The sequence below is a fragment of the Morchella sextelata genome (genome assembly GCF_020137385.1).
Source record: "Morchella sextelata strain SCLS chromosome Unknown scls_3, whole genome shotgun sequence".
In the NCBI taxonomy this organism is placed as follows: Eukaryota; Fungi; Ascomycota; class Pezizomycetes; order Pezizales; family Morchellaceae; genus Morchella; species Morchella sextelata.
This window is the reverse complement of record NW_025408618.1, coordinates 2,711,532-2,737,901: the sequence shown is the minus strand read 5'-3', so window position 1 is coordinate 2,737,901 and position 26,370 is coordinate 2,711,532. Positions and strand designations below refer to the sequence as shown.

The following is a 26,370-nucleotide window of genomic DNA, read 5'->3' as shown; positions in this document are numbered from 1 at the left end:
TGCAACAATGTTTTTTTCCTTCCCTGCAAGGAACTCTCCATTTAGAGATCTGTTGCAAATGCCCGAACCAGTAGCTGGCTGTTTTCACCAAGCACAGTTACCAAATATGGCCGTTGGAGTTCTATAAATTTCTATAAACAGAGTAGCGGCGCCTCGGTTGTGGTGGGGTCAGGGCCCGCGTATCAGGAGCGACGTCTTGTTGGTGTCTGGGGGCGTCTGGGGGCGTGTATCAGAAAGCTTGACTGCGTTTGAGTTGGGCGCTAACAGGGTTGTGGTCCCTGGTCCCCTCGCAACCACAGATCTCGGGGATCGCTTTCTGGGAATGTTCCTGCGTTTCTCTCTCCTGAGCCCTACATGACCCGTCTCGTGCCCCTGGGAGCTTAACTCTAGCGAGAAGGTAGACATGTTGGGGCTGGGTTCATCACCGTCTTTCAAGTATTTGTGATTTCACCCTGGTACATCCGCGGCTGTACCTCAGAAGAATCTTTGCTTTGTATCGACTTTACCCTTTGCTTTTGGCAGTGTCTAATACTTGCATGAAACAACACTACAGAGAATATCCTCTCAGTTCTGGCTGATTGAATTAACCCAGAACTATCCAAATAACAAATATAGACTGTATATCGGCCAATTTGGAGTTAACTAGAAGACTAGTTACCTGAACAGTTTCTCTGAGTAATAAAACACAGATTGGTATGCATTATTGAGGACAACTTCATACAACGTTACTAGACTTCTCTAGAAATTTGTATGAATAAAGCAGGGTATATTTTACCTACATCGATAGCCTTTTCCATAGAAATGCGGTGGTTGTTGAGATTCAAAAACTAACCCTGTTACTATGTGGCCCCGGGAATTACTTAAATACGGGTGTGGTACAATTATTCCCTCCTTAAAATCCTTTCCCGTGCTTTGTGCTTTGTGCTCTATTCCGCTTTCCCGAGATGATTTGGAAACGGAGCCCGAATAGGGAGAAAGTAATACTTATCAATTATTAGATGCCCTACCTACCTACCTATGACGAATCTGCCTCTTATGGCTGTTGACCCCCATTCTGCTGCTGCTGTGCCTGCTGCTGCCCTTCGTACAATCCCGTGTAGTAACCGGCAAAGTACCAGGACATCATTAGATTCCTCAACGCCTCGTTATCTACATGTCTCACCTTATCAGCGACTACGCAACCACACGTAATAGTCGGAGCGGGAAGAAAAAGAAAAAACCAAGACACTCACCCTGGCCCTTCATATCGCCCGGAGACTTCATCGGAAACGGTGGTGGCGCTGATTGGAGAGCTGCTTGCGCATCCAGATGGCTTTGTATTCGTGCGTGTGCCTCGCTCTGGGCTTGGGCAGCGGCACTCAGTTCCTGGGCGGCAGCATCCTGTTCCTGGGCGGTAGGACTCTTTTCTTGGGCGGTCGTTGCGGTGGTGGTGGGGGGTCGCTGGTCATCCGTGCTCTTGGTAATGGTATCTGAGACCTGATATTGTCAGCTCCCTGTTCTGCTCTGAATCATCTGGCTGTCATTATACATACCTGCTCATGGTTTCCCTGATCCTGCTGTCCGGCTGTTTCAACCTCAACCTTAACGTGGGGCGCAGCAGCCTCCTCGTGCTCCATTGCGTCGTCCTCTATATCCTCGATCGAGGGCTGGTACTCAATGACTTCCCTGGTAGCAAACACAACAAATCCTTAGCAATAGCCCTCCATGTCAATAGGTTGTAATGTTGGGCAGGCGGCTTCTTACCGGTTCATGCTCGGCGCGTCCTGCATTTCTGCCTCCTCTGCTTCGCGCAGGATCTTTGCTTTGTTCTCCCCTGTAGCATCGATACTGTGGTATTTCTAATAGCATGCCCATGGTTAGCTACCCACCCTGTTTGATAACCCGCCTAGATACTATATCTGAAGCTCAGCGCGAAAGTGCAAATCCAAATCCAAATCCAAATCCAAATCCGCGTAAAAGAAGAAGAAAACGCTCAGGTACCAACCAACCTTATATTCATTCAGAGCCTCATCCCAGGCATTGACCAGTGTTGAGTCGTCCCAGATCTCCTCGTGCGTGAGCAGATTCTCCGAGGTATCCATTGGTATTTGTTGGAGCTGTATGAAAGTTTGCTGAAGCTGTGAGTGAGAGTGGTTGCAATTTGCAAGTACCAAGCTCTCGAATGCCGCCAGGGAAACGCGTAAAGCTAACTGCTTGTAACTAAGGCCGACAGAGCCTCTTCCGCCAAGCGCAGCGGCCAAATGTTCCTAGCGCCAAGTATCACGTGAAATTTACTTTAAAACGCACAGGAAACGAATTTTTTTCTCCGCTCAAGACGTCAACTTCAACGTCAACTTCGACGTCAACTCTTTTTTCCCCATTAACATTGCAGCAGCATCATGTACATCAATCCAATTCAATAATCAATCACTTTTTAGACCCAGTTTCACTCCCCTCTCTCCGCTTCCAATTCCCCTTCTATTTCAATACTGGCACTTTCGAAGCTTTGACGTGCCTTTTCTCCATGGTCGTTGAAGTCAAAAAGTTTTTTTGAGCCTAGAATCAGCGCCTTACTTCCCCTCGCAAGAGAGGGAGGAAGGTCTCTTTAGTATCTGGCGGCGGTTTAAGCGGTTTTACTGTGTGGACCGTTGCCTCGAATTAAGAGGAACATATCTAATCTCATTCTGTTGGTATTTTTTTTTTTGATTCCCTTCAGCTTCCTAAAAAAAAAAAAAAAAATTAAAAAAATTTAGAACTAAAAAAATAATAAAAACATATTTTAAAACTACTTTTGTTGCGCACTGAAATATCCTCCAATTCACGAGCATGCATGTATACTTTGGCTGAAACAAGAAAAGCACATCTCCATTATTCTATGGAAAGATAACGATACCGCCCAGAACCCAAGGGCACTTGCTAATAATAATGGCCCCAAAAAGTCATGTCCCTAGCCTATGCTACAAAAACTCCAGATAAAAAATTCGGAAACCCGCTCATGGAGAGAGGGGTGAGGATATCGAGCACCTACTCCTCAATCCTCGCATACGGATTCCCCTTCACCTTATACTCCGACGGCGACGGCTTCGACGAATAACTCGACTCTCCCGCCTCCGAAGACTCATACGGATTCCCTTGCACACCATACTTCGCCGTCGCCGGTGGCGGCGTCGGCCTCACCTCCGTATACTGCGACTGCGAGAACGCCTCCTCCGAGCCCTCCACCCAACTCGCCCTACTCTCCTCATTCGGCGGTGGTGGTCGTGGCGGTGGCATAAACGCAGTAGCATACGGAAACGCACCTCTACCACTAGATGCTACCGAAGGCCTCCTACTAACCATCTCGACATTCTGTACTGACGGCTCCCTCTCGAGCTCGTGACCAGCTGGCGCAACCCGCGATGCCTTGGAAAACGTGCGCTGGGGACGCTCGATACTGGGTTCCCCGTCGACGGTGACGCGGTCCAGTGTGGCGGGCTTGCGCGCTTCTTTGGCCTTCTTTGAGAATGTGCGGATGGTGCGCGCCGTTGTGTGGGTCTGGGAGTTGCAGAACACAAAGTTCTACCACAATACCGCCGAGTTGTTAATATCATGTCAGCAACGAGAGCACGGAGAGAGGGGGATATCTACGGCAATGAAGACTATTGCGCCGGTGGCACAGACGAGGGAGCCGGAGGCCATGAGGATCTTGTCGAAGGAGATGAGGACGGCGGCGGGTTCGTCTTTTTTCTCGCCGTGCTCATGGGGCTGGTCGTTGACCATGCCGAGGAGCTGGAAGCCGACGATGACTTCTGCGACGCCGATGCTGACGAGAGATGAGTCGGGGCCGAAGAGGGGCCAGCGGCGCTTGTAGTAGATGCTCAGGAGGGGGGTTTCTGAGATTAGGAGGAATACTTTGGGGGGCGGTATATCGCTTGTTAGCAAACTGGCATGCGCAGCCCGGGCGTGAGTTGGGGCCGGCAGGCAGGTACTTACAGCAGAAGAGAGCGAGGATAAGGTTGTTTAGGACGTCAAATAGGAAATACTACAGCACGGAGAATTCAGCAAAAAGTTCGGCGAAGTAAACAGGGTAGTGGGAATATGTTTCTCTCGTACCTTTGATTGGATGAAGCTCTTGACCAGATGTGTAATGGCTGCTATTATAGCCATGCACAGAGCTACTACACTTAAGCCGCGGATAACATTCAGGGCCACAAAGCCTCTGGAGTGTCGTGCCATTCCCAGGAACTAGAAGACGGGGGTGTAGAACTGTGGTTAGTTTAGAGAGTATCGGAAAGTAACGAAAAAAGAGACTGAGACTAGCTAGCGTGAAGGGAAGATCAAGATTTATTGAGAGGGTTCGTATCCGTAGAACAAATGATTAGAGATGGGTTAGCGTTGGACAGAGGAGCTGGAAGTGTCTGTAGACTTGGATGTAGACATCAGACGCAGCGGTGGAATTCAATGGATCAATCACGGTGCGGTGGACATATTATCTTGTACGACGCTGTATTGTCAAAGGCACGGGTGTGTACCTGGGTGTCAATGATTCTATTGACACTTTGCCCGCTTCGTGCCAAACAAACGCATTCTCTCCATTCTATTCCCGTACGTTCTTCCCAGCACCGGGCGAGCACCCAAAACCACCCAGGCAATCATTGGCACCCACACTCCCCACTGCCAATCGCACCAAAGTGCACTACTATCGGCCTCTCTCCGCTCGACCCGGTAACGAATCGGCAGCACGTGACACAGATTAGCGAGCCACGATCGGTGAACCCGGCGCCCGGCCTGGATTGAATTTTGAGGCTGAGCCTCCTCGCAACCCAACCCTAACCCCCCCGCGCCCAACACTGCCCACCTGGCAAAATCCCCTTTTGGTGAGCGTCCCCCGGGTTCTTCTTCCTTCTCCCACGCCTTCTTTCTTCTCTTCTTTCTCTCCTCCTCACCAAACCGCTCGCACAGAAACCTGCGATACCTCCCTCCCTCCCTCCGACAAGACTTCATTACAGAGCATCCCCCATCAACAGCAGACATGACCCGTGGAAACCAGGTACGAGGGCATCCCCGGATTGATTAGATTAGAGGTGTTGATACTGACGGGTGTTGTGTGGTGCGACAGCGTGAACGCGATCGCTTGAAGGCGCAGAAGGCCGCCTCGTCCCAGAAGAGCAAGAACGCTGTACGCTTCTATCTCCCCCCAGAAGATTGATCCAAGAAGAGGAAGCTAATAATCTCGCACAGAAAACGGGCTCTGAAATGCAGCGCGACAAAGAGCAGGTCGCGCAGATCATGCGTCAGAAGCAGCAAGAAGGTAATTATAGATAGAAAAAATTCACAACCAAAACCACCAACACCAACACCAGCACCAACATCACGACCTCCAAAGCCAGGCAGGCCCTGGCCTCTCCCCCCCTCCTCTTCCCCCCGCCCCCCTCTTTGATGAGCTAAAAAATACTACAAACTACCAAAGATGTAAAAATACTTCCGGCGCAAAATACTGACCCACCGCTCTTCACCACAGCCGAAGCAAAGAGAAAAGCAGAAGCCGCAAAAGCAGGCTCGAGTAGTGGCGGCGGAAAATAGCCCCGGCCCCCTCCACACACACACATACGGGCAATTCGAGCAATAAGGGAATACGGAGTAACTGGCTGCTAGGTTACTAGCTAGCTAGGGAGGGTTCCCTTTTACAAGTATATGATGACGATGGGGGAAGAGCGCTTTGGTTTTTAGTTTTTTTTGTTACCAGCATCGATTTGACATAGTTTTTTAAAATTCAGTCTGGAGAAATATTCCTTTTGTTTATTATATAGAAGTAGGCGCTGTTATAAAGCCTGGGCTAGCTAGCTAGGGTCAGCTGTTTTTTTCTATTGTACGCTAGCTATGCTCTGGTTTTTGGTCTTTTTGGGTGCCTGAGGGATATATCCAGAGTTGTGTCAATCGATTATTCGTTATCTTTAAAAACCTGAGGCCGAGGATGCATCTAGAGTTTTCTCAATTGATTATTGATTATCTTCAAAACCCCGAGGTTCAAGTACTTGGATTATCACTCGGTCAATGATCGCCCGCTAATGCGTAGCTGGGATCAGATCGTAGCTTAGCACTCTTCTACCACGCCGGGGATTGGGATTGGCCTCGATCCCATACCAGCTTTTGTACAATATCAACACCAAACACCTATCTCCAACTCATAAACCCACAATTTATACCAACCAACACCAGGGCACTATCAATGATATCAAATAGTGTATTTCAATTCACACTCTACCTCTACCTACTCCTCTAACCTACAGCACCACGCTCTAATCTAACCCCCCTACCTCAACGTCACCAGCTCCTCCGCACTCGTCGGATGTATCGCCACACACGCATCAAAGTCCGCCTTGGTCGCGCCCATCTTGACGGCGACGCCGAAGCCCTGCAGCATCTCGGCGCTGCCCAGCCCGATGATGTGCAGGCCGACGACGCGCTCGTTCTCGCCCTCGCAGATGAGCTTGTACGACGTGGGCCCCTTGTGCTCGAGCATGGCGTAGTACATGGCCGTGAAGGACGTCTTGTAGACTTTGATGTTTGCGTCGCCGTACTTCTTGCGTGCTTCGGGCTCGTTGAGACCGATGGTGCCGATCTCGGGGTGCGCGAACACCACCGAGGGGACGTTGGTGTAGTCCAGCTTGGCCGTGGCGAATTTGGGCCCGCCGAAGAGACGGTCGGCGAGGCGGCGGCCGGCGGCGATGGCCACTGTGTGCATGTGTTAGCTGGTCTGCTTGGGGTACTATATAAGGAGGAGGGGGGGCGGGGGAGGCTAACCAGGTGTCAATTCCATCTTCCCCGATACATCGCCGAGCGAGTAGATATTCGGCACATTCGTATTCTGGAAGTCATCGGCAATGACATGCCCCTTCTCAGTCGTCGCCACACCGGGCTTATCCAGCGCCAAATCGCCCGTCTCTGGGGCGCGTCCAATCGCCCAGATCAGCGTATCCACGTCCTTCAGGACCGCGGGGCCATTAATACCCTCATAGTGGATCGTGAGCTTTCCGGTAGCCTCGTCCTTCTCGACCTTTGTCTGCTTCGAGCGGCGGTGGATGTTCATGCCCATGCCCTCCTCGTAGTGCTTGGTCATAACCTCCTGTATCATGGGGTCGAACTGGCGCAGGAAGGTGTCGCCGCGGATCATGAGGTGGGTTTCGGAGGAGAGGGCCTGGAAGATGCCCGCGAGCTCGACGGCGATATAGCCGGCGCCGACGAGGACAACCTTTTTGGGCTGCTGCTCGAGCTCGAAGAAGCCGTCGGAGGTGATGCCGAGTTCGGCGCCGGGGACGTTCTTCGGGATGACCGGATATCCGCCTGTTCACCATAGGAATCCTCAATCAGCCCACAGAATCACCACAGTAACTTAGAAAGAGGGCAGTATGCGTACCGGTAGCGATCAAGATCTTATCCGCGCCATAGACCGTCTTTGCGCCGCTCCCGTCCGTCACCTCGACCTCGTTCTGCGACAGGAAGCGGCCGCGGCCGCGGATGTAGTCGACGCCGTCGTTGCCGAGGTTGCGCTCGTAGATGCCGTTGAGGCGCTTGATGTATGCGTCGCGCTTCGTCTTGAAGCGCGGCCAGTCGAAGCCTCTCACCTCGGTGTCGAAGCAGTAGTCGCGCGACTCGGCCAGCGTCTCGGCCATGGTTGCGGCGTTCCACATTACTTTTTTAGGCACGCAGCTGGTGGGGAGTTAGTATTCATTCATTCTTATACTCTGCTTCATAACTTCTCAGAGAGATGAAGAGGGCTTGAGGGGACTGGAGTACGAACCCGACATTGACACACGTTCCCCCCAACCGTCCACTCTCAATAATCCCCACCTTCTTCCCGTACATCGCTGCGGCGCGGCGGCCACTCGCGAGACCACCGCTGCCGCCACCGATGACGAGGTAGTCGTAGTGCTTTGCGATGGGTGCCATGGCCGAAAAGTGTCGTGAGAGGACTGATAGTCTATTTGTTGACGCCGGGTTGGAGAGGCGTTTGAGCAGGAGCGTGGCTGACAGTTTGGGCGTATGTGTGGGTTAGTGCACTGCTCGGTGGAGGAGTGCTCTAAGATTGGGAAGGGGGGTATCTATGAAGGGGAGTGCGGGGGTGGGGGGTGTATTTATAGAAGGGCTGTCTCTGTCTCTCTACAAACTATTGTGATATGCTCAGTTCTGATACTGCTATTCGTGGTGGTGTGGGGTGTGGTGGGATGAGTATTTCGCGTGGTGGGGTTTTTTTCCCCCAGAAGCGGATTTGTAAGAGCACGAATGATGACGAAATCGCCGGGCACAGTAACATCGCTGCGTTCCGCCGGTCTGGGCGCGCGCACACGCTCACGCTCACCCCTAGTTGCCTCCCCCGGCCTCTCCCCCCGGCTGCAGTCGCCGTTCTGGAGTGGAATGTCACTACTGCTTCTTCGCCGACTTCTCGGCCATTTTGATGCGTCCGGCGGGGCGGTGGGTGGTGGGGCTAGCTACCCTAACCCTGGTGGGAGTTGCATACTGGGGGAGTGCATTCTGTCTGGGGTGCGGTACTGTATCTCCTAGTACATAACCGTAGGAAACACCCCAGGTAGTACAGATGGGGAACCCTTGATATCAACAGCACAGACAGACACTTGCAGAAGATCAGTCAACAGCCCCGATATTTGTCAGGATGGGGGTTGACAGCTTCGGGAATCTTCCATCATGTGCGACGACTACATACATGTAATTAATTGACCCGAGATGAGATCCAATATAATATATAATATACTGCATGTAGTAGGGGTTAGCCCGGCCGGTGTTACTACCGCAAAGATCGTTGTAGCTACATGTACTTGTAACCTGGTACCGTGTGAAATAACTGGGAAATCGGTCATTGGCATACAAATGTAGCTTCCATTTCCCCAGTAGGGTAGGCTACCAGCCGCAGCCCTTCAGCAAACTCTTGGACGTAGGTAAATGGATATTTGCGTTTCCTTTCTTCCTTCCTTTCTTTCTTTAATTCTTTCGGCAGGTTTTTGGCCAATCAGTCAATACGTACCCGCTATTTGCGAAATGATTTTCCGTCCTGACCTTTTATCAGTTGCATGCATCTACCCGGGATGGAAACAATTTGGAATAAATGAAATACTGGCATTCACAGCAGCAGCAGCAGCAGCAGCAGTAACTACATGGATAGACCAGACAAAGTAGTAACAACTACATGGACAGACCAAGGCACAATAGCAAGGACTACTACAGAGCTTCATGATATGAATCTCAACTCGCAAAACAGCTGCGCGACAGGAATCTCGTATGAAACTAGAATCACTACTTGACTACAAGAGGTATACAATTAAATACGTGCAATCGTCTCCAATGCCCAAACAACGCCTTATTACCATTTGCCTTTCCGGATCTAATGCGCACAACGGAATCCCCAGATTACAAACACAACATGATGAAAAACCTCAAGTCCATAACTCATAGCTTAGATGCTCGTGTCCGATTTTACATGGCCTTCTTGGCCTTCTTTTTCTCGCCCGCCGCCGCCGCCGGCATCGCAACCGGCGTCTTGCCGTACTTGTCGGAAAACACCGCAAAGAAATGCATGATGATACCCGAGATCAAGTTGACCACCTGCCCGACGGCAAAGCTCCACACCTGGATCGACACACTGCCGATGGGCGCCTTGGGGAACGACAGCGCCCACTCGACATACCCCGGCACCCACCCCTCGGGCATCCAGAACATCGGCTCCTTGTTGTACCAGAACAGCACGAACCAGCGCAGCCCGGAGGTGAGGATCCACCTAACAACCCGAGTCTTTGAGTCGAACGCAACGCGCGCAGCCGAGATTGAGGTATCTGCGACGAGCTTACAGTCAGCCCACCACCCATTTCACATTCACACATATATCTGCAGCTAGCTTGGTAGCTAGATGTACTTACTCAGCTTCTCAAATTCCGCAACCTTCTTGTCGAGGGCGCGCGAGAGCTTCGCCCAGTTCGCAAACTCGTCCTGGGAGCTTGTGGCCCGCAGCTGGGCGCGGAGCAGCAGGATCTCGCGCTGCAAGGCTTTCCTGTTTGCGACGTCGGCCCTGGAGCTGCTGAAGGGGAGCGAATTGTACAATGACCACAACTATACCAACACAGAAACAATTAGCTTCCCGTTCTAACACAGCTCATCTCGCATTGCACTGCACCGCGCGGCAGCTACGTACCAGATTATTGATCTGCTGGGCACCCAGCGTATTCACAACATGCGTTACCACCGTCAACACAACGACAAGGACCAAAGGCGAAACCATCGGAGTTTGCAAACACAGAGAGAGAGAGGGAAATATGATAGGATAGGGGGAGAAGGTGTTTTTTTGCAGGTTGAATATTTTGAGACTTATTTCCAAGAGTCGATCTGGTCGGAACTCTTTAACTGGGACGTGGCAACGACTGGGGTGGAGGCTTCCGTCTTGGCGTTGTTGGGATTTTGCGTGGGGAGCTGCAGATGGGGTGGGTGGGCTTGGCTGGATTACTACATGTACTTTATGTACCCCTGTGAGGAAAGGACCGAGTCATGGCTTGTGATTCGAATTCATATTTTAGGAATATCTTAGTTGTGGATTATTTCACTTCTCACTCTCCTTATTATAGAGTTGGAATGTACCGGAAAAGGAGCTGCCACCCAATACCAGCTTTACAAACATCGTGGCTTATTTGTTGCAATATGTCCGGACCTATGATATATCAAGCTTTCTTTAAAGCTATCAAGATCGAGAGTTCGATGTACAGCCCCTCCTTGAGCAAGATAAGGGGTATTGATTTAAACATATATCTACGTAGCATAATTTGTTCCCAAAACTAAATGACTAGTTGCCAACAGTAGCATTCGAGTTCCAAATGATATATCCCGTCGATTCACTACAATTAGGTCGTTGTCCGACTTGAATATATCCAACCAATCTTCCATTATGAAATACTAGTAGTCTAGCAGGAACTTTCAGATAAGCATTGAAGATAGAGAGGCGCGGTTCTGTACAGACACCTCTCACACAAAAGTGCGAGCGATAGGGGACGATCTGTGTAAACCCAAGCCGCAAGCGCAGATATAGCTAATAGCGTCTTTTAGTATCATTTTTTTCAGCCTTGATATATACCAACACCTACTCCTAGTATCTATTAGCGGACCGAACCATAGCTATAAAGCCAAGCGGGTGATATCTTGTGACGCGACGCAATATTTGGCCGGATTCTGTCGTTTGTTTTTATGTCCTTAATTTAGCTTGGGGTAAGATAATAAAATCGGTAGACATCGATTTTTCACCATGATATTAGTGTAGTAACGGTCAAATCATCTTCGCCGCTTCACTTGTTTGTGCGGCAAATACTGAGACCGGCCCCAGAATCCAGCATTAGGGTAACTGAGCTAAGTGTGTTGCTGCGGGGCGCAAGGGTGGGGATGTAATCCAATGTCTGTCTGCTCGCCAACGCCAAGAGATACGACGTCCTTGATCGATCTCCCCAAACAGCCACCCATCAAAGTTATTTTACTCCGTAAGTTCACCAAATTACCCCACCGACCAAAAGAGCGTCCTATCTACCTGGCCAATGGAATGGACTCGATGAACAAGGCGCCTCATACCCCCCACACCAAATTGACCAAACATACTCTATGACTTGGTATGCTTCGTGATAGCTGATTCATCGTGTTTAAAGAGCTTTAGGCCTATTAGGCAGGCATGGCAATTTCGAGGGGTTCATAAAAGTCATGAAAGAGTGATTCTCATAGGATGTCTGCGGGACCTCCACTAGGTGGATGGCTCGACCCGTTGAGCCTTGTATATGTAGGTTTGGTAGGCCGAGTTTTCTGTCTACCATCTTGACGGATAGGGTGCTTAATTGGTTGGACAGCAGGGTTGTTTGGTCAACGGAGAAACCATCCATTTCATTCAGGTCTGGTTGGTAGAGATGTTATAGCCTCAGTAGTGGGTCTCGCCCCACATGATAAAAGAGTGACTACAGCGTGTAGCCTTACCATCCTCAGTTTTGACTTGGAGCTTGGAAAACTTGCGACTATCCCAGCTGTTCAACCATGATACAAGGGAAAGAGGACTGTTTAGACATCCGAAGAAATGATTCTGTAAATGGTGGAGAATTCGTCGGCCTGGTACGTAGCTGGGTGGTAACCACCCACCCGTAAAATCTGTTAGAGAGTAATAGTACTCCTCACAGTGACCCCACCTATCTTCCCTGATGCTGCCGGCACCGCAGACAGCGGGAATCTCGTTTCTTGGCACGCGAGTGATTTTCTATGATGCCATAAATATGCTGCTGTTAGCGACCTGGTCTAACCCGGGCGCAAAACATATGTAAGATACGTCTTAAGGATAAACTCCAAGTATGTCATAGTCACGGTATCCTTAGCAAACAAAGGTTTACAGACACTACGCCCATTTGTTGAAATGCATGGCTCGTGTGCGGATCGTGGTGGGGCGCCAGAAAGGCCTAGGGGGCTCATGGTCCTATCTCTTTCTTGAGTTAGCTACTCTCCTCCTTCTTCTTCTTTTTCTCGCCACTTACAGTACATCGAACTTACTCGTTACCGAGATCTCATCACTGTACGGTAGCGCCATCATCCCACCCCTCACCCTTCACCCTTTCGCAATTCCTTCATTGCGAGCATGAGGTGAATATATATGTCCTAGCTGGTCGGATGGTTCTAGCTGGTCGAACTGTCAAAGTCTATCTCTCATTCTGATAGTTCATGAATTGCCATCCATCCGCGAAGTAACTCACCCTTAGCTTGAAATGCCAGCGTGGAACACTAAATAGTCAATCGAGTAACATAAGAATTGTTTCGATCATTTTGAGGGTGAAATGCAGAGTAAGCAATAATGAGCGTATGCCCCCTTGATCTCAGGTTAAGTAACTTTCTTAGCCATAGCTTTATCCCCAGCTCTCATTCCCATTGAGGCCCCCCGTCCGCAGGGCCCTCTCCCCACTTTCTACCCCAGAGTGACTTCCATCTTTAGACGTTCCTGTCTCTTAGTACTAGGCATTGCAAAAGACTGTTTCAGAGGTATGGGGGGGGGATTTCTTCACTATCCAGTAGCTTTCTAATGAAAATATGAAGCTCCTCCCTCCCTGATGGCCCCGACGACTCTCAAATTGCATTTCTGTATGCACCCTCACACATGGAAGGATCAAGTTGAATCGGTCTAGGGATATAATTTTCTTTCCAAGTATATATACCCGGGGGTCCCTATAAGTAATGCAACGATCATATAATCCATATTTTTCAACAACGATCGCGAAACTAGCCAACAAGATGCGAAGTAGATTTATGATAATTTAGAAGGTGGGGATCATAGTTTTAGCAAGAGGTATTATGAATAGCTGTTGCTTGTCCTTTTATCACCTTTGTTGGCCGGAAGTTGTCCCTTTTGTAGGCTAAAAAATCCAAATTAAAGACTTGAAAAACGCAGGTTCTATCCTAGAGACTCCTGTGTCATGCATATGATCAGAAAATCTATCTTATTCAGGCGTTGTGTTGTGTTAAAACATTGGAGTCTGGGTGCCTCTTGGCGACTTTTAGGGACCCCCGGGTACATTAGACACTCGACTACGTCTTGTATCCACCCACAATCCTAATGAGCGAGTGATCGCCTATGAATAAGGCCAGATACATTTACTGTTGGGTCATGTTTAGTGGTGGTTAGCACTTGTTTCGGATACATGTGTCCCAATAGCTCAAATGCAAAATTCTTGTAATATTGATCCAACAACATACTGTCTTTGGTGGTACGTCCTTGAACACTGCCACTCTGAAAAATTGTTGGTGACTCAAGACATGCACCGCCCCCCCCCTTTTTCACCTTAGCTATACGCAAACTCTAGCGTCGCTTCTCTCTTCGGAGTCGTCGGTTTTACTCACGGCAAGAGCAGGAGCCTCAGAAAGATTATGTTACGGCCTTCGTTGAGAAGAGAATCCGCGGCGTTGGTGATGGTGGTAGCTTAGTACAGCTGTACCCCATGTAGATTGAGCGGGAAAATAGGTACTCAATGATAGACAAATTTTCTTGAATTGGTATGCTTCCGAAAAGAAATCCTCGAATCATGCCCACTCTTGGACAGTGGGTTCGAATACCAACACGAGTGAATAAACCAAACTTATGTAAACTCGACTCACATAGTTCAGGTATACAGAGTCGTTAGCAGCTACATGTATTTAAACGCAGAAATTGCGTGGGCGAGAAAGGTTACATGTATGTTGTGGGGGCGTGGCTTTGAAATGGCGGTAACCCGGCTACACCACAAAGTACACGCGCACACACACATGTAACAAGAACCCCCCTTAACTAACCTCTTGACAGAACCATCATCTCTGATGTCTTCTTTCTTCTTATCTCCCAGGCTCTCAAGTCTGAAAGCTTCGGTTATCTTGAGCTTCGGCGAGGACCGATTGCGCTCAGATCAAGGCAACTGGATATTCCCGCGAAAAGGGTCGAGGACGGGTCATCATTTGAACCCGAGAACCGGGAACACCCAAACACAAGCTTCCGCTGCATTGACCTAAGGAATGCAATCCTTAGTTGCGAGATTAGTGGCGTGCCTATATAAGGAAGCCTGCAACGATATCAGAAGCCAGCATCCAAAATTATAACACCCACCCCCACTATGGCTTCAGCCCCTTTAGACGTCCAACTTCGCGATATCAGGCTCCACACATACCTTCAGGGTCATATTGCCAGAAATGGTGCTGGAAAGGGTGCCATGTACGCACGATGGCATCCCGAAAGTACGGTCTCATCCGGAAACTACGAATAAGGCATAGAAGTAGCAATCCATTGTTTTTACGAGTGGCACACGCTGAGTGACATGGTAAAGTCTGTGCTTCCACCACTTTTGATCCTTCTATAGGTCCTGGAAGAGCCTAATTTGGATTTCTGGTTCACTCTCACGCTTTCCACAAACCGAGTGATACGTAATGATTGAGTTATGATCAATAGGAAAGGACTCTCTCCAAGACTGATAAATGTCACATCCATGATTTTGGGCTTGAACTGTGAGGTTTACCGACAAATAGCCCCTTCAATAGCAAAAGTTAGCCAGGGCACCTACATGCTGCCTTCTAGAAGGAGAAATGACTATCGCTAGAGCTGCTTTAACCAATGCAGAACGTCGGATGCAACTAGCCCCCGGGTCGTGAGGCCCAAGCGAAAAGCCAAAAATTGATCTGCCGGGTGCATATGAGACACGGTTCGGTCACCCAGTACCACGGAGAACGGGGAATGAACCATCCGTTCCACATAACTTTCTCTAACAATGCTTCCCGGGTTTTATACACCTTATCAACCTCCACAATAACACATTGTGCTCGATTTTGGTTAAGCTTTGGCCAGTTTGTACTCTACATAGATGAGGACTTGCAACTGCATGGCGTTTTGAGATCGACTGGGTCTGTACAACTGCCTAACTAGAGTATGCAGAGTGTTCTTGGACTACTCTATGCAGCCTGCAGCTGTTGATCAGGCACGGTCCCCAGTTAGTGCTGCCGGCATCCCCCACATCACATGTTGGCTTCTTCTACATACATATCGGCACCTACTTCGGCCAAAGACCGTTTTATGTGTGGACACTAACTAATCACCGCCGGAATATTACTGTCTCGGGGGAGTACAAGCGTTCAAGCGAGAAATGACGAACTATTGATTTCGATCGAGAGCAGAAACTGTTCCCGAGACGAAATTCGGCTTTCAAAATCATATTTTGTTGGCGTAAGATAGTTACCCCCCGTGGGGTAAGTCTAGCAAGATTAAGAGGTACCTGCTCGCGCTCATCTTGTGCCTAGCTCAACATGCCACCCGCCATGCACTATATATTGAAAACTGTCGGTATGAGGCTAGGTACCTGAATATCAATTTAGATATCCGGCGGCCCATTCCCTAAAAGTGGCTTTCCTAGAGGAATGCAAAACTATTTTTCTTTTACTGGGCTTGTCTCGGCGCACCCCCAAGAAAATACGGTATAAAATTACATACAACTCATGGTTGATCACTCGGATATGGCCAGATTTATCTGCCGAGCGCCCAAGCTTCATGGGGTTCATAAATAAGTGAATGAAATGACGTTATCGATGGTGGACTGGCTAGGGGTTCACCTAAAACTACAAACTAGTCTTCATCTTGCGGTCTACTTGAACTGAGGTCAATCGGGCATCTACTTCAGTTCGAACAGAGGTTCAGGTAGAGTATTTCTGACCGATCAGAACGGTTTACAACAAACACTACTATTTTTCTTAGGTATGATCACTGCTTCTCACTCGCCTATCATAGGTAAAAGAAGTTGCAGTACTTCTTAGCTATATCCCTCCAGGTGCTTTTTTTTGCGGATCCCGGAGCCTACAGATTACGAGCGATCATTTGTGCGCGAGCTAGCCTATCTAAGTGCCTACTAGGCCTCTCGATAGATGATTATTTCATTTTCACGGCAAATATTGATTCCATTCTGGGCTTCAATAAACAAATATATATTGTCATTGGTTGGCACATAGTTGCTACTTGATTCTACCAACTAGTACCACAACACATGGGACTGCCGTGATAGGTTCACCAATAGTAGAATCTCTCCGCCAAAACAAAAACATAACTAATAGCAGCCTCCCCCATGAGGAAATTCACACGGCAATCCTGAGGCTTACAGTAGCGGTCTCCTGAGAATAGGGCACGTGGTAGCAACACATGACATGGACATGTCACGCAAAAAGCCTAATGGGAGAGTCCGAACACCATTTCACATAAATAGAAATCGTCTCCTAGCGCCCAGTCCGACATCCGAGTTTTTCCGCTGATCTTCTCACCACAGGCGATTTGTAAAGAAAAAAAACAATTCCTATCAAGAGAAAAAACTGCTCAAGCACTTTTCTTACTCCGCTCCGCTGGCCGTTGCATTGCCCCGCTCGAAGGAGTACAGTACTTGATTGTAGTTGAGCTGATAGACGTCCGACCATCGACGGTGTTTTTGCCCGCCGAAACCATTGGCTGTTGAGACTCGGGCCAGCTGTCTGTGCGGACAGCATCTGGTCGGAGTGCTGCGGGGTAAGCACCCGTCCATCCGCCAAACGGCAGGTCGGCGGCGAGCGGGTATTGTCACTTCATCACATCTGTCGGAAACATTTCCCCTCTCCTTAAAAAAGAACGATAGAATCAGGACGAGTGATTGGTTATGACTTTAATGTGCCAAATCGCCATAGATATGAAAAACATCTCATTCCTACGCAATACAGAGGTCTCTTGTAATCGAGACATCGATATGGATGTATCGTTTACTTCACCGCATTGGTGCCGATTCTAAATCCGCCCTGATAGGCTGATTAGGCCGGCGGGCCCGCCAATCAGAAAGCCCGCTGAGTAGCCGAGAGGAAACTCAATTGCTGCGAGGTGGCCGCATTCCAAACGCCTCTAAGGAGATGGAAGTCCTATGTACGGTGGAGAGATAGAGGAAAGTAGACAAAGTACACCGGTGAGAAGGCCGTTGGTAACATGATTAACAGACGTTCATATGTGCCTGGATTTCATATTCACCAGATGAATCGCACCAACGGTTAGAAATTCCGGCACCCAAGACTCTCGGTCCCTTCTCATCCGGAACGTCAGCGAGAGTTGGATATTGTATTTCCCCTCTGTTCAGGTAGGTATCTTGAGAATCCTGTTTTTTGAGGGCAGCTGCCGCTGGTATGCCAGACGATGATTAGCTAGGTATTTGTATTTCTGACAAGCTCAACAGATGTTGCCACGTAAAGCTTCTTGTACTCGATTTCGGTAAAGCGGTCTATGGGGGATGCAATGATAATATCCAAGACGTCGCTGACCATAGCCCCTGGCAGGAGTAGAATGATTGGTAGTCAAAGAAAAGATCACTGTGTTCGCGAATCGCTGAAATTTTGCTCGGTGGGTGTGGTTCATCTGTCGATCTTGTAAAAGATCTAGAGAGAGGTAGCCCCCTACCTCTTGCCTATTGGCGTACCAAGGGGCCCTTCCCTGCGTCCAACACGCGATTGACACCATAGCCAGTTACTGAAAATCATCAGAATTTTTATTCCTGCGAGAGAAGCTGATACTGGTCTACCTCCAAACAATATGGTTCGCGCGGGGGTAATTAGCGTCGTAGGAAAAATTCAGTTCCGCTGCACCATCTCGATAAACGGTGGCCAATGCTGTCAATGATTGTTCAGCTCAGGCCAGTAGGAATATAATAAAAAAATTTCTTCCTCTTTCGCCGAATGTATGTATGTGTGTCGTGCTCACCAGGACTTTGCCACGCACTGACCATATAGTTATGTACCTAGATAGTGGCAATGCTGATTCTGGTTTGGATTACTGGAATCAACTGATGAGGATCCAGGGCGGGCATTCTTCTTATTCTTCCTCCTCTCGTTGAACCGATAGCCGGCGATTTTACTACGGGGGAGGAGTATCCCGTTGGAATGCCCTTGTCAAAATCTGGTGATCGGTTCGCCCAGAGGAGACCGGATATTTCCCATATGCCTGCCAGACCTTTCTTACCAGCATCAGGGTGTGTGAATTTTTTTTTCATGTCTTGCGCCCCTCCTCTTGAGCTTGCAATGACTCGCGTAATACTAGACAATTTCTTGGTGTAGGATTGATTCTAGCTGATGACTGTTCGTCGCTGGTGTGCTTCTGGTGGTGGGTGCTGGTTCTGCTGCTGCTGGCTGTGGTGGCAGTGATGATACGTATGTTATGTATATGTAGGTAAGGTTTGTTGTAGGTAGGAGATGAGCTCTTCCAAGGGTGGGGGGGTTAGTGGAAGGGAAGGGATAGGAACACACATACACGATGCAAAATTAAATAACAGAAAAACCTAGGTAGGTACTGCTGTTGGTATTGTTGCTGGTGTTGTTGTTGGTCGGACTGTGTAGCGGCCGTTGTTTCATCTCGTTCGAGATGGGGAACCCCCAATTTGTTGGTTTCGAGTGATATTTAATGCGGGTCAAACAGTCAGTCATTCATGTGGGCACATGTGGGTTAGTCTTGTCGATTGTATGTAGGCAAAGCAAGTCGAGGGGGGAGGAGAAGAAAGGCAATCCCCATCACAATATGTATGCGCAGCTATCTACACCTATTTAACAAAAGCACTACCCAGTACCTACCAGCATGGCCAACATATATAAGAAAGTGATATATTATTTATTTATTTTTTCCTTCCTTCTGAGAGAAAAAAAAAAAAAGAGTTATTCCGATAAGAATTATTATTTGGACCCACATGTCAGAGAAAAGTGGCAGTTGGCAGTTGGGTTGGTGGACGACGCGACAGCCAGACAGACAGCAGACTGTCCAGGCAGGCAGCCAGATCAGTCAGGGCCGTCCTCATCAGGAATCGCATTGACAGATCTGTGGTCTGTGCACGGGCCAGCAGTAACGCCAACCAGCCTCTCTCTCTCAAAGTTCGTTCCGTTCCCCTTGTTACGGTTCTATCCCCCCCCCAAGCCAGTTTGATTCTAGAACCGCGCTAGTGTTACGGCAGTTTACCTACGCGACCCTCCACTCCACTCCACCCTCCCACCTCACCTCACCTCCCACACCCCCAAACCCCCCCCTTGACCCTTGCCGCCATCAAATTCTGGAAGGGAGCGAGGGGCCAATAGAAAACTGGGAGAATGGGTGGAAGGGTCAAGCCCTGAACCTGAACGCGAGAACCTGAACCATGGGTCTGGTCGCGCGTCGCGTCGGGTAGTCGGTCCTCTCCCCGGTGGCCGGTCCGCAGAGCCTCCTTTCCCTCCCCCTTGATCACCCCTCTCTCTGCGTTGCCTGCCCCTCTGAGGTTATTTATTGAGGATCGGGGAATTATTGTGCTGGCAGCCAGCCAGCAGCAGTAGACGCGGCGGGCGGTACCTGGATCAAGGTGCATTGTAAATCACCCTGATGCGATGCCGTGATGTGATGTGCTGTGATGCAGGTGGACGCCCGTTTGGTTTGGTTTGGTTTGGTTGTAACTACATGTACTCTACCCAGAGTGAGCACTCCACCGACTGATATTGAGTGTAGTTACGATTGTGCTGGTGATGTGATGGCCCTTCCCCTCCCCATAACTGTAACTGTAGATGTAGATGTAACCTAGAGCAGAGTACTCTCCCTCTGAGGACGCACAGAAGAAGGCAGGAAGGCATGCACAGTAGGCAGGCAGCACATGTCGTGGTACAGAACACGCCTGCAGGTGTTTTTTTTTACACATGTCGTGTGCTGTGCTCGAGTTCCTGTGTTTCCTTTCGGCTGATCTTTGCCGGTTGCCCTTTGCGGGAGGTCGAGCCATGATCCGTCAACGCTCTCCTGCCTGGACTTGCTCGCGGTATGGGTATACTGTACGCAGAGCAGCAGAACAGAGCAGAGGAGTACAAGATTTCCAGAGCAGCAGCAGAGACTGGGGGAATCGAAATCTGACATTGCAGGGTTCGCCCTTTGATGCGAGATTGAATCTCAGTGTTTGTAGCTGGTACACTTCACTGAGGGTGAGGGGAACAATTAATCGATCGAGTGAGGTGGGAGAAATGAATGAATACGAGTGGGGGGGCATGTAAATAACTATTACGCTGAGTGGGCGGCCCGTATCCAGGAGATCTACTATCTACTATCTACTTATCGAGAAGAGTAATTGCGGGTGAATGGACCATGTACCGCCGCGACCGGTACTGAATCCTACTGATCATGAGCAGAAGAATGCTTTTCTGTTAATTCTGTAGGTAGAGTAGGTACTGTATCGCGGGGGGCGTGATCACTCTGCCGATATATGGGCATTGCGAGATAGATAGGTCCAGTGACCATTTATTTTGTTAATTTCCTGAGAGTACATGTACTTTTACTCGTACATAAGCCTGCGATCCCTACTCTATCTGGCAATAGAGTACATTAGAAGCACAGCACATGTCTTGAAGTTTTTTTTCTCTTTTCTTTTTCATCGATCCGCCGTGCTGTACGTAGGTAGGTAATGTCAAACCCCATACTCCACCTGCCGTACCGTACCGTGTCTTGGAGCATGTGCAAGCAGAATAGATTACTGTTGCTGCTGCATAGGGTCCATAACCCACGGCTAGCCAGCGCCTGGCGCGTAACTCTCCAGGTACCGACCGCCAACGCTAGTTGCCAAGACATCCAGGGACGAACGCTCGCCCGTTAGGTAAGGTGGGTAGGTAGGGCAGGGCGCGGTATATTCTAGCTCCCCCTCGCGTACGGATTCTAGAAGGAATGGAAAAAGCCGTTGGCCGGGGTCGCGCGGCCGGCGGCGGCGGTGGTGAATCGTGATGGTTTCTTCCTTCTTTTTACCCTTTCCCTTTTCTGCCGCATTTGCCGTTAGGCGAGAGCTTCTGGAAGCCCGAGTAGCTGCCTGAAGAGGAAGAGCCCCATCCTCTATCTAGTTCTGGTTAGAGCGGGGGAGGGTGGGAGGGCTAGCTGGTTACGCACTTCTCGGTAAATTGTTGCACTTCCTCTCGTGGAGGGGAAAGGGTTTTTTCAAAACGCTGCTCACGTGTGCTATGTGCTTCTCGCTTTTCACTCTCATTCTCCAGCCAGCGCAGCGCAGACAGCAGCAAAAAAAAAAAAATTAAAAGTGCAAAAAAGAATTGTCAAGTCAACGCCACGTTTTTTCCGGCGCCCGAGAAAGAAAAAAAAATTGCCCCCAAGGAAATCTAAGAAAGACTGGCGGGGATTCGCTAGGTAGTTAATGAAGATGATTGTTTCAGGCAAAGCCAAACCAAAATGGCGGGTGTTTGAGATCCCGTAATGGGGGGGCAGGGCAGGGACAGGGCAGGGAAAAAGGATCAACCACTTTCCTTACAAAGCGTTATGTGCTTGTGCTTGTGTGTTGAGTGGTTGTGGTTGTGGGTTGTGCTTGTGGTGGTGTGTGTGAGTGTTGGTGGTGGATGTGGGACGGGAAACGAACGCTCTGAAGAAAAAGATGGGATCCAAGCTCACCCATTCCACTCTACTACCACACCCACCCCTACTACCCCCAAGGGAAGGGAAGGACTGGACGGGCAGAGCCTTATTTTTGTTTATTTTTTATTTTTTATTTTTTTTGGGGGTAGGTATAGATTCGTTTTTCTACTTTCTCTCGCTCGTAGAAACATCCGGACGGAGCTGGCTGTGGCTCCATGGATGGTGGTGTTTGGACATCATGCCTTACCTTAGCGGATAGCGTGATGCCCACGCAACACGTGTCTCGAATGTTGAAATGCGCATCAGCATCACATCAAGGGGTGTAAGGCAAAATGAAGGGAAGTGTCGAAGAATGGGAAGGGGTGAGGGGAATTAGGTTTTTTGTTGTCTGGGTGATAGTTGACAATTAGCAACCGGGGAATGGGAGGAACGTAACATCATCTGGTTGTCCAATTAACAGTACATACAGAGGAGTCGAGATATACTCCCAGGGAGGTTCTTCCTCTATATGTAGCTTACTAGAAGGGGTACATAATCCCTCGAGTGGTACAGAAATCTTTTTTTGCAGGTGAGCTCTCGTCAATCATCATTGCTCATTCAGTGCCGGTTGTGCTGTCTTACTGGCAAGTGAGTGGTGGTGATGCATTTCGACTATCTCGCCGGCAATCATTAACTGTACTAGCTAGTAGATAGGGATCTCGAGGATGATGAGCTTACACCAAATCCAAACCCTCAGCTACCTAGCTAGCTAACTGGCGAAGAAGAGTATTCGTTCGCCTGTCCGTTGTAGCACGGTGTAGATGCTGCTGAAAGAAACATCACCTCTCAGATCTAGATACCGTCCCTATCTGATATTGCGCGAGTGAGAGCCATGTCTTACATCTAGCTCACACACACACCCCTTTTAGAAAGGCAATCTCAGGTTGCACCTCCACCTTGTTCTGCATGGTGAGAAGGTTAATGCCCAGCCAGAGACAGCGATAGATACCCCTTCGAGCAGTCATAGGATGTGCTCCAAAAGGGTAAAGATAGAAAGAATATCCCCTCCACCCCCATCGAGATGCCTACCCACCCCTCCGTATGTGGGATAGTTTACCACATCCACTCAATTGTTTGGCAGGCCATGTGGTGATACCAGTCAGTAGGTACATGTACCTATTCGAGACACTTTCCACTTCAGGCCCTCGTTACACATGGAGGGGTCTACATATATACAATACGATATTGGGAAGGGTAACAATCAATATAAATACATACAGTACTCTACCTCGAACCAATCCGGTTGCCCGGGAAGAGGGGGGAGCTGTAGGGTGTAGGTGTGTTAATATCAGACGTTTCCTCAACTTTCAACCTAAGCCTAACATCGTGATACTACAAAGAGACCCGCGCTCACCGGCACCAAAACGCTTATGCCCCAAAAGGCTGTTCTTGCGGATAAGAGAAAACCCCAAAAGTATTAATAAATAAAGGGAATAGCAGCAGAAGCGGTGCCCGCGTGCTGATTTGCTGCTGCTGCTCCTGTTGATGCTGTTGGCGATGATGGGTACAAAGGAAAATTAGAAGAGCATCCTAGATCCTGTTCGTGATATGATATCTATCGCGATCGGGGGAGTCGAAGGACATCTGTTGATGCATCCCCCAGCTCTCTCTCCCTGTCTACATACTCTCTCTCTATGTACTTCCCCACCGACCGAGCTGGAGCCTCTTCTTCGGCTAGCCCTAGCTGGGCCTTTGTTGGGAAGAAACCTTAACATCCACGTCCTATGATGTAAAGGGACATATGCGAAATTGTGTCAGACAAGCACAACCAGCCCGCGCCGGGTGTGGAGGAGCAGTCGTGGCGCGACAATCAACGGACGATGGGGGGCTAGAGTACTGAGTACATGTAGCTGGGTAGGGAGGTATCTGGGAGGAGCATCCCAGGGCTTCGCCGGCCGGGGTTATGGTGGTTTGTGGTGGGAGGTAAGTATGGTGACCACTCTGACAATATGTGTGTTTACCTGGTACTCTACGCTACTAGCTGTGCTCATCATGTCTGTCTGTCCCTCTCTGTCTGGCGGGTTGTCATGGAACTTGTTCATAGGTAAAGAGAGGACTTGTAGGGTACTGCAGTTTACCGAGTCTCCGAGAACGTCCGCCGGAAATGAGGGTATCGCAGACGTGGGTTCAGCGAGCGAAACTCCTCCGGCTGGATCGAGGTACGTGGGACTGGAGGATGGGGTGGGCGGAAAGTACATAAAGGCATTCCACACCACAGTACGTTACAGACAGCATATGTACTTTACCTAAGAAGGTTATTCCAGTCAGAAATAGAGCATCGAATGGCCACACTTATGCGCCAAGTAACCTACTTACAGGCCAGAGCTTGAAGCTGTAATATCACTGAGTGTGCAAAGTGGTAGGCAGTATCCAGGGACATACAGTAAGTACGGTACGGTACGCCAGCTATGGATGGGGGGATTAATTCTCTTTTCTAAGGACGTCCGTACTTGCATAAAGTATCACTGTCTGTGGCAAGCAGGCAAATCCGTGTTGATAATTGATTGTGGCGATAAAAGACAGTAGATGTAGCATCATCATCATCATCCTCCTCAACAGCAGCAGCAGCAGCAAGCAGCAATGGGAGAGAGAGAAAAAGTTAAAAGCTGACGGGGCGAAGGGGCGGAAGGTGTGAGAGAGATGGAACCATGTATGTGTATGTATATGTACTTTTCTCTACGGCATCAGGGGTGAAGGTGGAGAGAGGGGCTCATGACGACAGCGGTGTTTTTTTCTTATTCTCATTCTTCTTTTCTCCCCCCCCCCCTTCTTCCTGTATGTCTTTCTTTCTTTCTTTTGCAGAAAAATAAAAATAAAAATGAAATAAGTATTTAAAATCTACAAAGCACGATGACGGCAACTATCAACAGCCATATGCGTAATATCAGTTCATGAAAAGCAAGTATCTTTGGGGCGAGTGAGAGAAAGAAGAAAAGAAAAAGAGAGCAGCAGTAGCAGCTTGGGTGCGTGGACGAGCAAGCTGATATGCTTTTCTCGGTGAGAATGCCCATGGGCCATGACAAAGTAAACCACCATCTGGTGCAAGGCAAACGGCGAATGTAACGTTTTGAGTGCCAGTAGAGCTATAGTACCTACAGTTGTAGAACTAAACAGGCATGGGCCTTCCTCTACTAAGGTAATTTTTATGCCTGAACAGCAGGGACTCGCAGAAGCAGTATGATATCGAGAGGGGTTGCCATCATGAACCAGGTGGTAGTGGTAGAGGTGGTAACGGTGGTGGTGTTCATATGGAGACGACAGGTCGTGGCGAAACCAATTGTTCGTGAATCTCATCAAACGAACCGCTTTAGCATCGTCTTACCCCTCCTCCTCGTTTCTGCTCACTCGATGAGGTTTCTTTCCCCACCCCTCGTCTCGTCGCGTCTCTGCTGTCGGTGGGCGGTGGGGGGGGGGGGGGGGGGTTACATATGTAACTGATTGTTGTCTTCCAAAATTTGCGAACTATACCTGGTAGTTTACTCTATCTCGCGCGAAACCCCGACATTCATGCACGGTTGCTTCCGTGCGGGATTGTGTTTGTGCGTTGTCCGCCCACTAATTAGTGAGTCCCACGTACCCAGCTACAGAGGAAATATCATCACACCGTTTAGATTTCCTGTACCCGGGGCAAGCAATTCGCGTAACGGCCGGTGGGCCTCTTCTTGCTCTTCCTCGTCTTATCACCTTTTTATTTTTTTATTTCACCCGTTTCGCCTGGGGTTGGGGTTGGAGGGGCCTTTTAATAGTACTCGTAGTAGTTGCCAGACGTTTCCGGACCGGACTAGGTTTTGCATACAAGCCAAAAATCTAGTACTCCGGGAAAGTCATGCAAAAAAGAGTGTATCCCCTCCGAAGTTTGATTGGTTTTAGGTTCTAGGCAAACAAAACTAGTAGCTCGGTGGATTCGGAGAAAGTTGTGGATGTAGATAGACGGGTCCGCCTTTTTGTTTTATTTTTTTATATTTGGTTTTGCACAGTGTCAGCTAGTTAGGTCAGTCAGTAGTCAGTCAGGTCAGTCAGTAGTCAGTCAGGTCAGTCAGTCAGTCAGTCTCTTCCAATCCGGCCGGACAGCTGAGTGTTATTGTTGTTTATGCGCCAATCGTTTACCAGTAGTAGCAAAAGGCAATTGCAAGGGAGGAGGAGCAAGGAGGATGAGGGGAAGGAGAAGGAGAAGGAGAAGAAGAGGTGGAGGGGATGCAGGAGCATTACATGTAGTTAGTGGAGGAGCAGCTGTAAAGAAGCAACAGCATGTATGTACTCGTTTACCTACAGCAGCAATAATGATGTTTAGAGGGCAAAGCGCAATGTACCGTGATATTTCAAATGGGAATGATTTTTCCTTATTAATTCTTTTTTTATGTCTTACCCGCGGGGGGAAGTCAGCAAAAGGGCCCAGACACCCTTCCCAATTTTGTCCTCCCACACGCACGTCTGTAGTTGTTGCATCTCCC

At 49.1% G+C, this 26,370-nt stretch overlaps 7 protein-coding genes across 7 annotated transcripts; 2 read left to right on the top strand and 5 right to left on the bottom strand.

The window, feature by feature from the left end:
* Positions 1-1,033: 1,033 nt before the first annotated feature.
* On the bottom strand, positions 1,034-2,081 carry H6S33_009529 (uncharacterized protein; the record flags this gene model as incomplete). Its single annotated transcript, XM_044840934.1, has 5 exons — positions 1,034-1,149; positions 1,233-1,476; positions 1,533-1,665; positions 1,744-1,838; positions 1,989-2,081. The coding sequence occupies 5 exons, from the start codon at positions 2,079-2,081 to the stop codon at positions 1,034-1,036; spliced, it is 681 nt and encodes a 226-aa protein (XP_044698344.1).
* A 922-nt stretch (positions 2,082-3,003) lies between these two features.
* On the bottom strand, positions 3,004-4,125 carry H6S33_009528 (uncharacterized protein; the record flags this gene model as incomplete). The annotated part of the gene is made up of 4 exons (XM_044840933.1): positions 3,004-3,537; positions 3,607-3,869; positions 3,952-4,000; positions 4,072-4,125. 4 exons carry the CDS (start codon positions 4,123-4,125, stop codon positions 3,004-3,006), a joined length of 900 nt encoding a protein of 299 aa, XP_044698343.1.
* Positions 4,126-4,990: 865 nt separating this feature from the next.
* On the top strand, positions 4,991-5,541 carry H6S33_009527 (uncharacterized protein; the record flags this gene model as incomplete). Its single annotated transcript, XM_044840932.1, has 4 exons — positions 4,991-5,008; positions 5,078-5,137; positions 5,200-5,269; positions 5,480-5,541. The coding sequence occupies 4 exons, from the start codon at positions 4,991-4,993 to the stop codon at positions 5,539-5,541; spliced, it is 210 nt and encodes a 69-aa protein (XP_044698342.1).
* A 730-nt stretch (positions 5,542-6,271) lies between these two features.
* On the bottom strand, positions 6,272-7,908 carry H6S33_009526 (uncharacterized protein; the record flags this gene model as incomplete). The annotated part of the gene is made up of 4 exons (XM_044840931.1): positions 6,272-6,693; positions 6,763-7,302; positions 7,376-7,668; positions 7,703-7,908. The coding sequence occupies 4 exons, from the start codon at positions 7,906-7,908 to the stop codon at positions 6,272-6,274; spliced, it is 1,461 nt and encodes a 486-aa protein (XP_044698341.1).
* A 1,539-nt stretch (positions 7,909-9,447) lies between these two features.
* H6S33_009525 (uncharacterized protein) lies at positions 9,448-10,246 on the bottom strand (the record flags this gene model as incomplete). Its single annotated transcript, XM_044840929.1, has 3 exons — positions 9,448-9,803; positions 9,888-10,077; positions 10,160-10,246. The coding sequence occupies 3 exons, from the start codon at positions 10,244-10,246 to the stop codon at positions 9,448-9,450; spliced, it is 633 nt and encodes a 210-aa protein (XP_044698340.1).
* A 7,154-nt stretch (positions 10,247-17,400) lies between these two features.
* H6S33_009524 (uncharacterized protein) lies at positions 17,401-18,870 on the top strand (the record flags this gene model as incomplete). The annotated part of the gene is made up of 8 exons (XM_044840928.1): positions 17,401-17,413; positions 17,557-17,621; positions 17,718-17,752; positions 17,818-17,881; positions 18,094-18,137; positions 18,336-18,506; positions 18,575-18,684; positions 18,821-18,870. The coding sequence occupies 8 exons, from the start codon at positions 17,401-17,403 to the stop codon at positions 18,868-18,870; spliced, it is 552 nt and encodes a 183-aa protein (XP_044698339.1).
* A 650-nt stretch (positions 18,871-19,520) lies between these two features.
* On the bottom strand, positions 19,521-19,859 carry H6S33_009523 (uncharacterized protein; the record flags this gene model as incomplete). The annotated part of the gene is made up of 1 exon (XM_044840927.1): positions 19,521-19,859. The coding sequence occupies one exon, from the start codon at positions 19,857-19,859 to the stop codon at positions 19,521-19,523; it is 339 nt and encodes a 112-aa protein (XP_044698338.1).
* Positions 19,860-26,370: the final 6,511 nt, after the last annotated feature.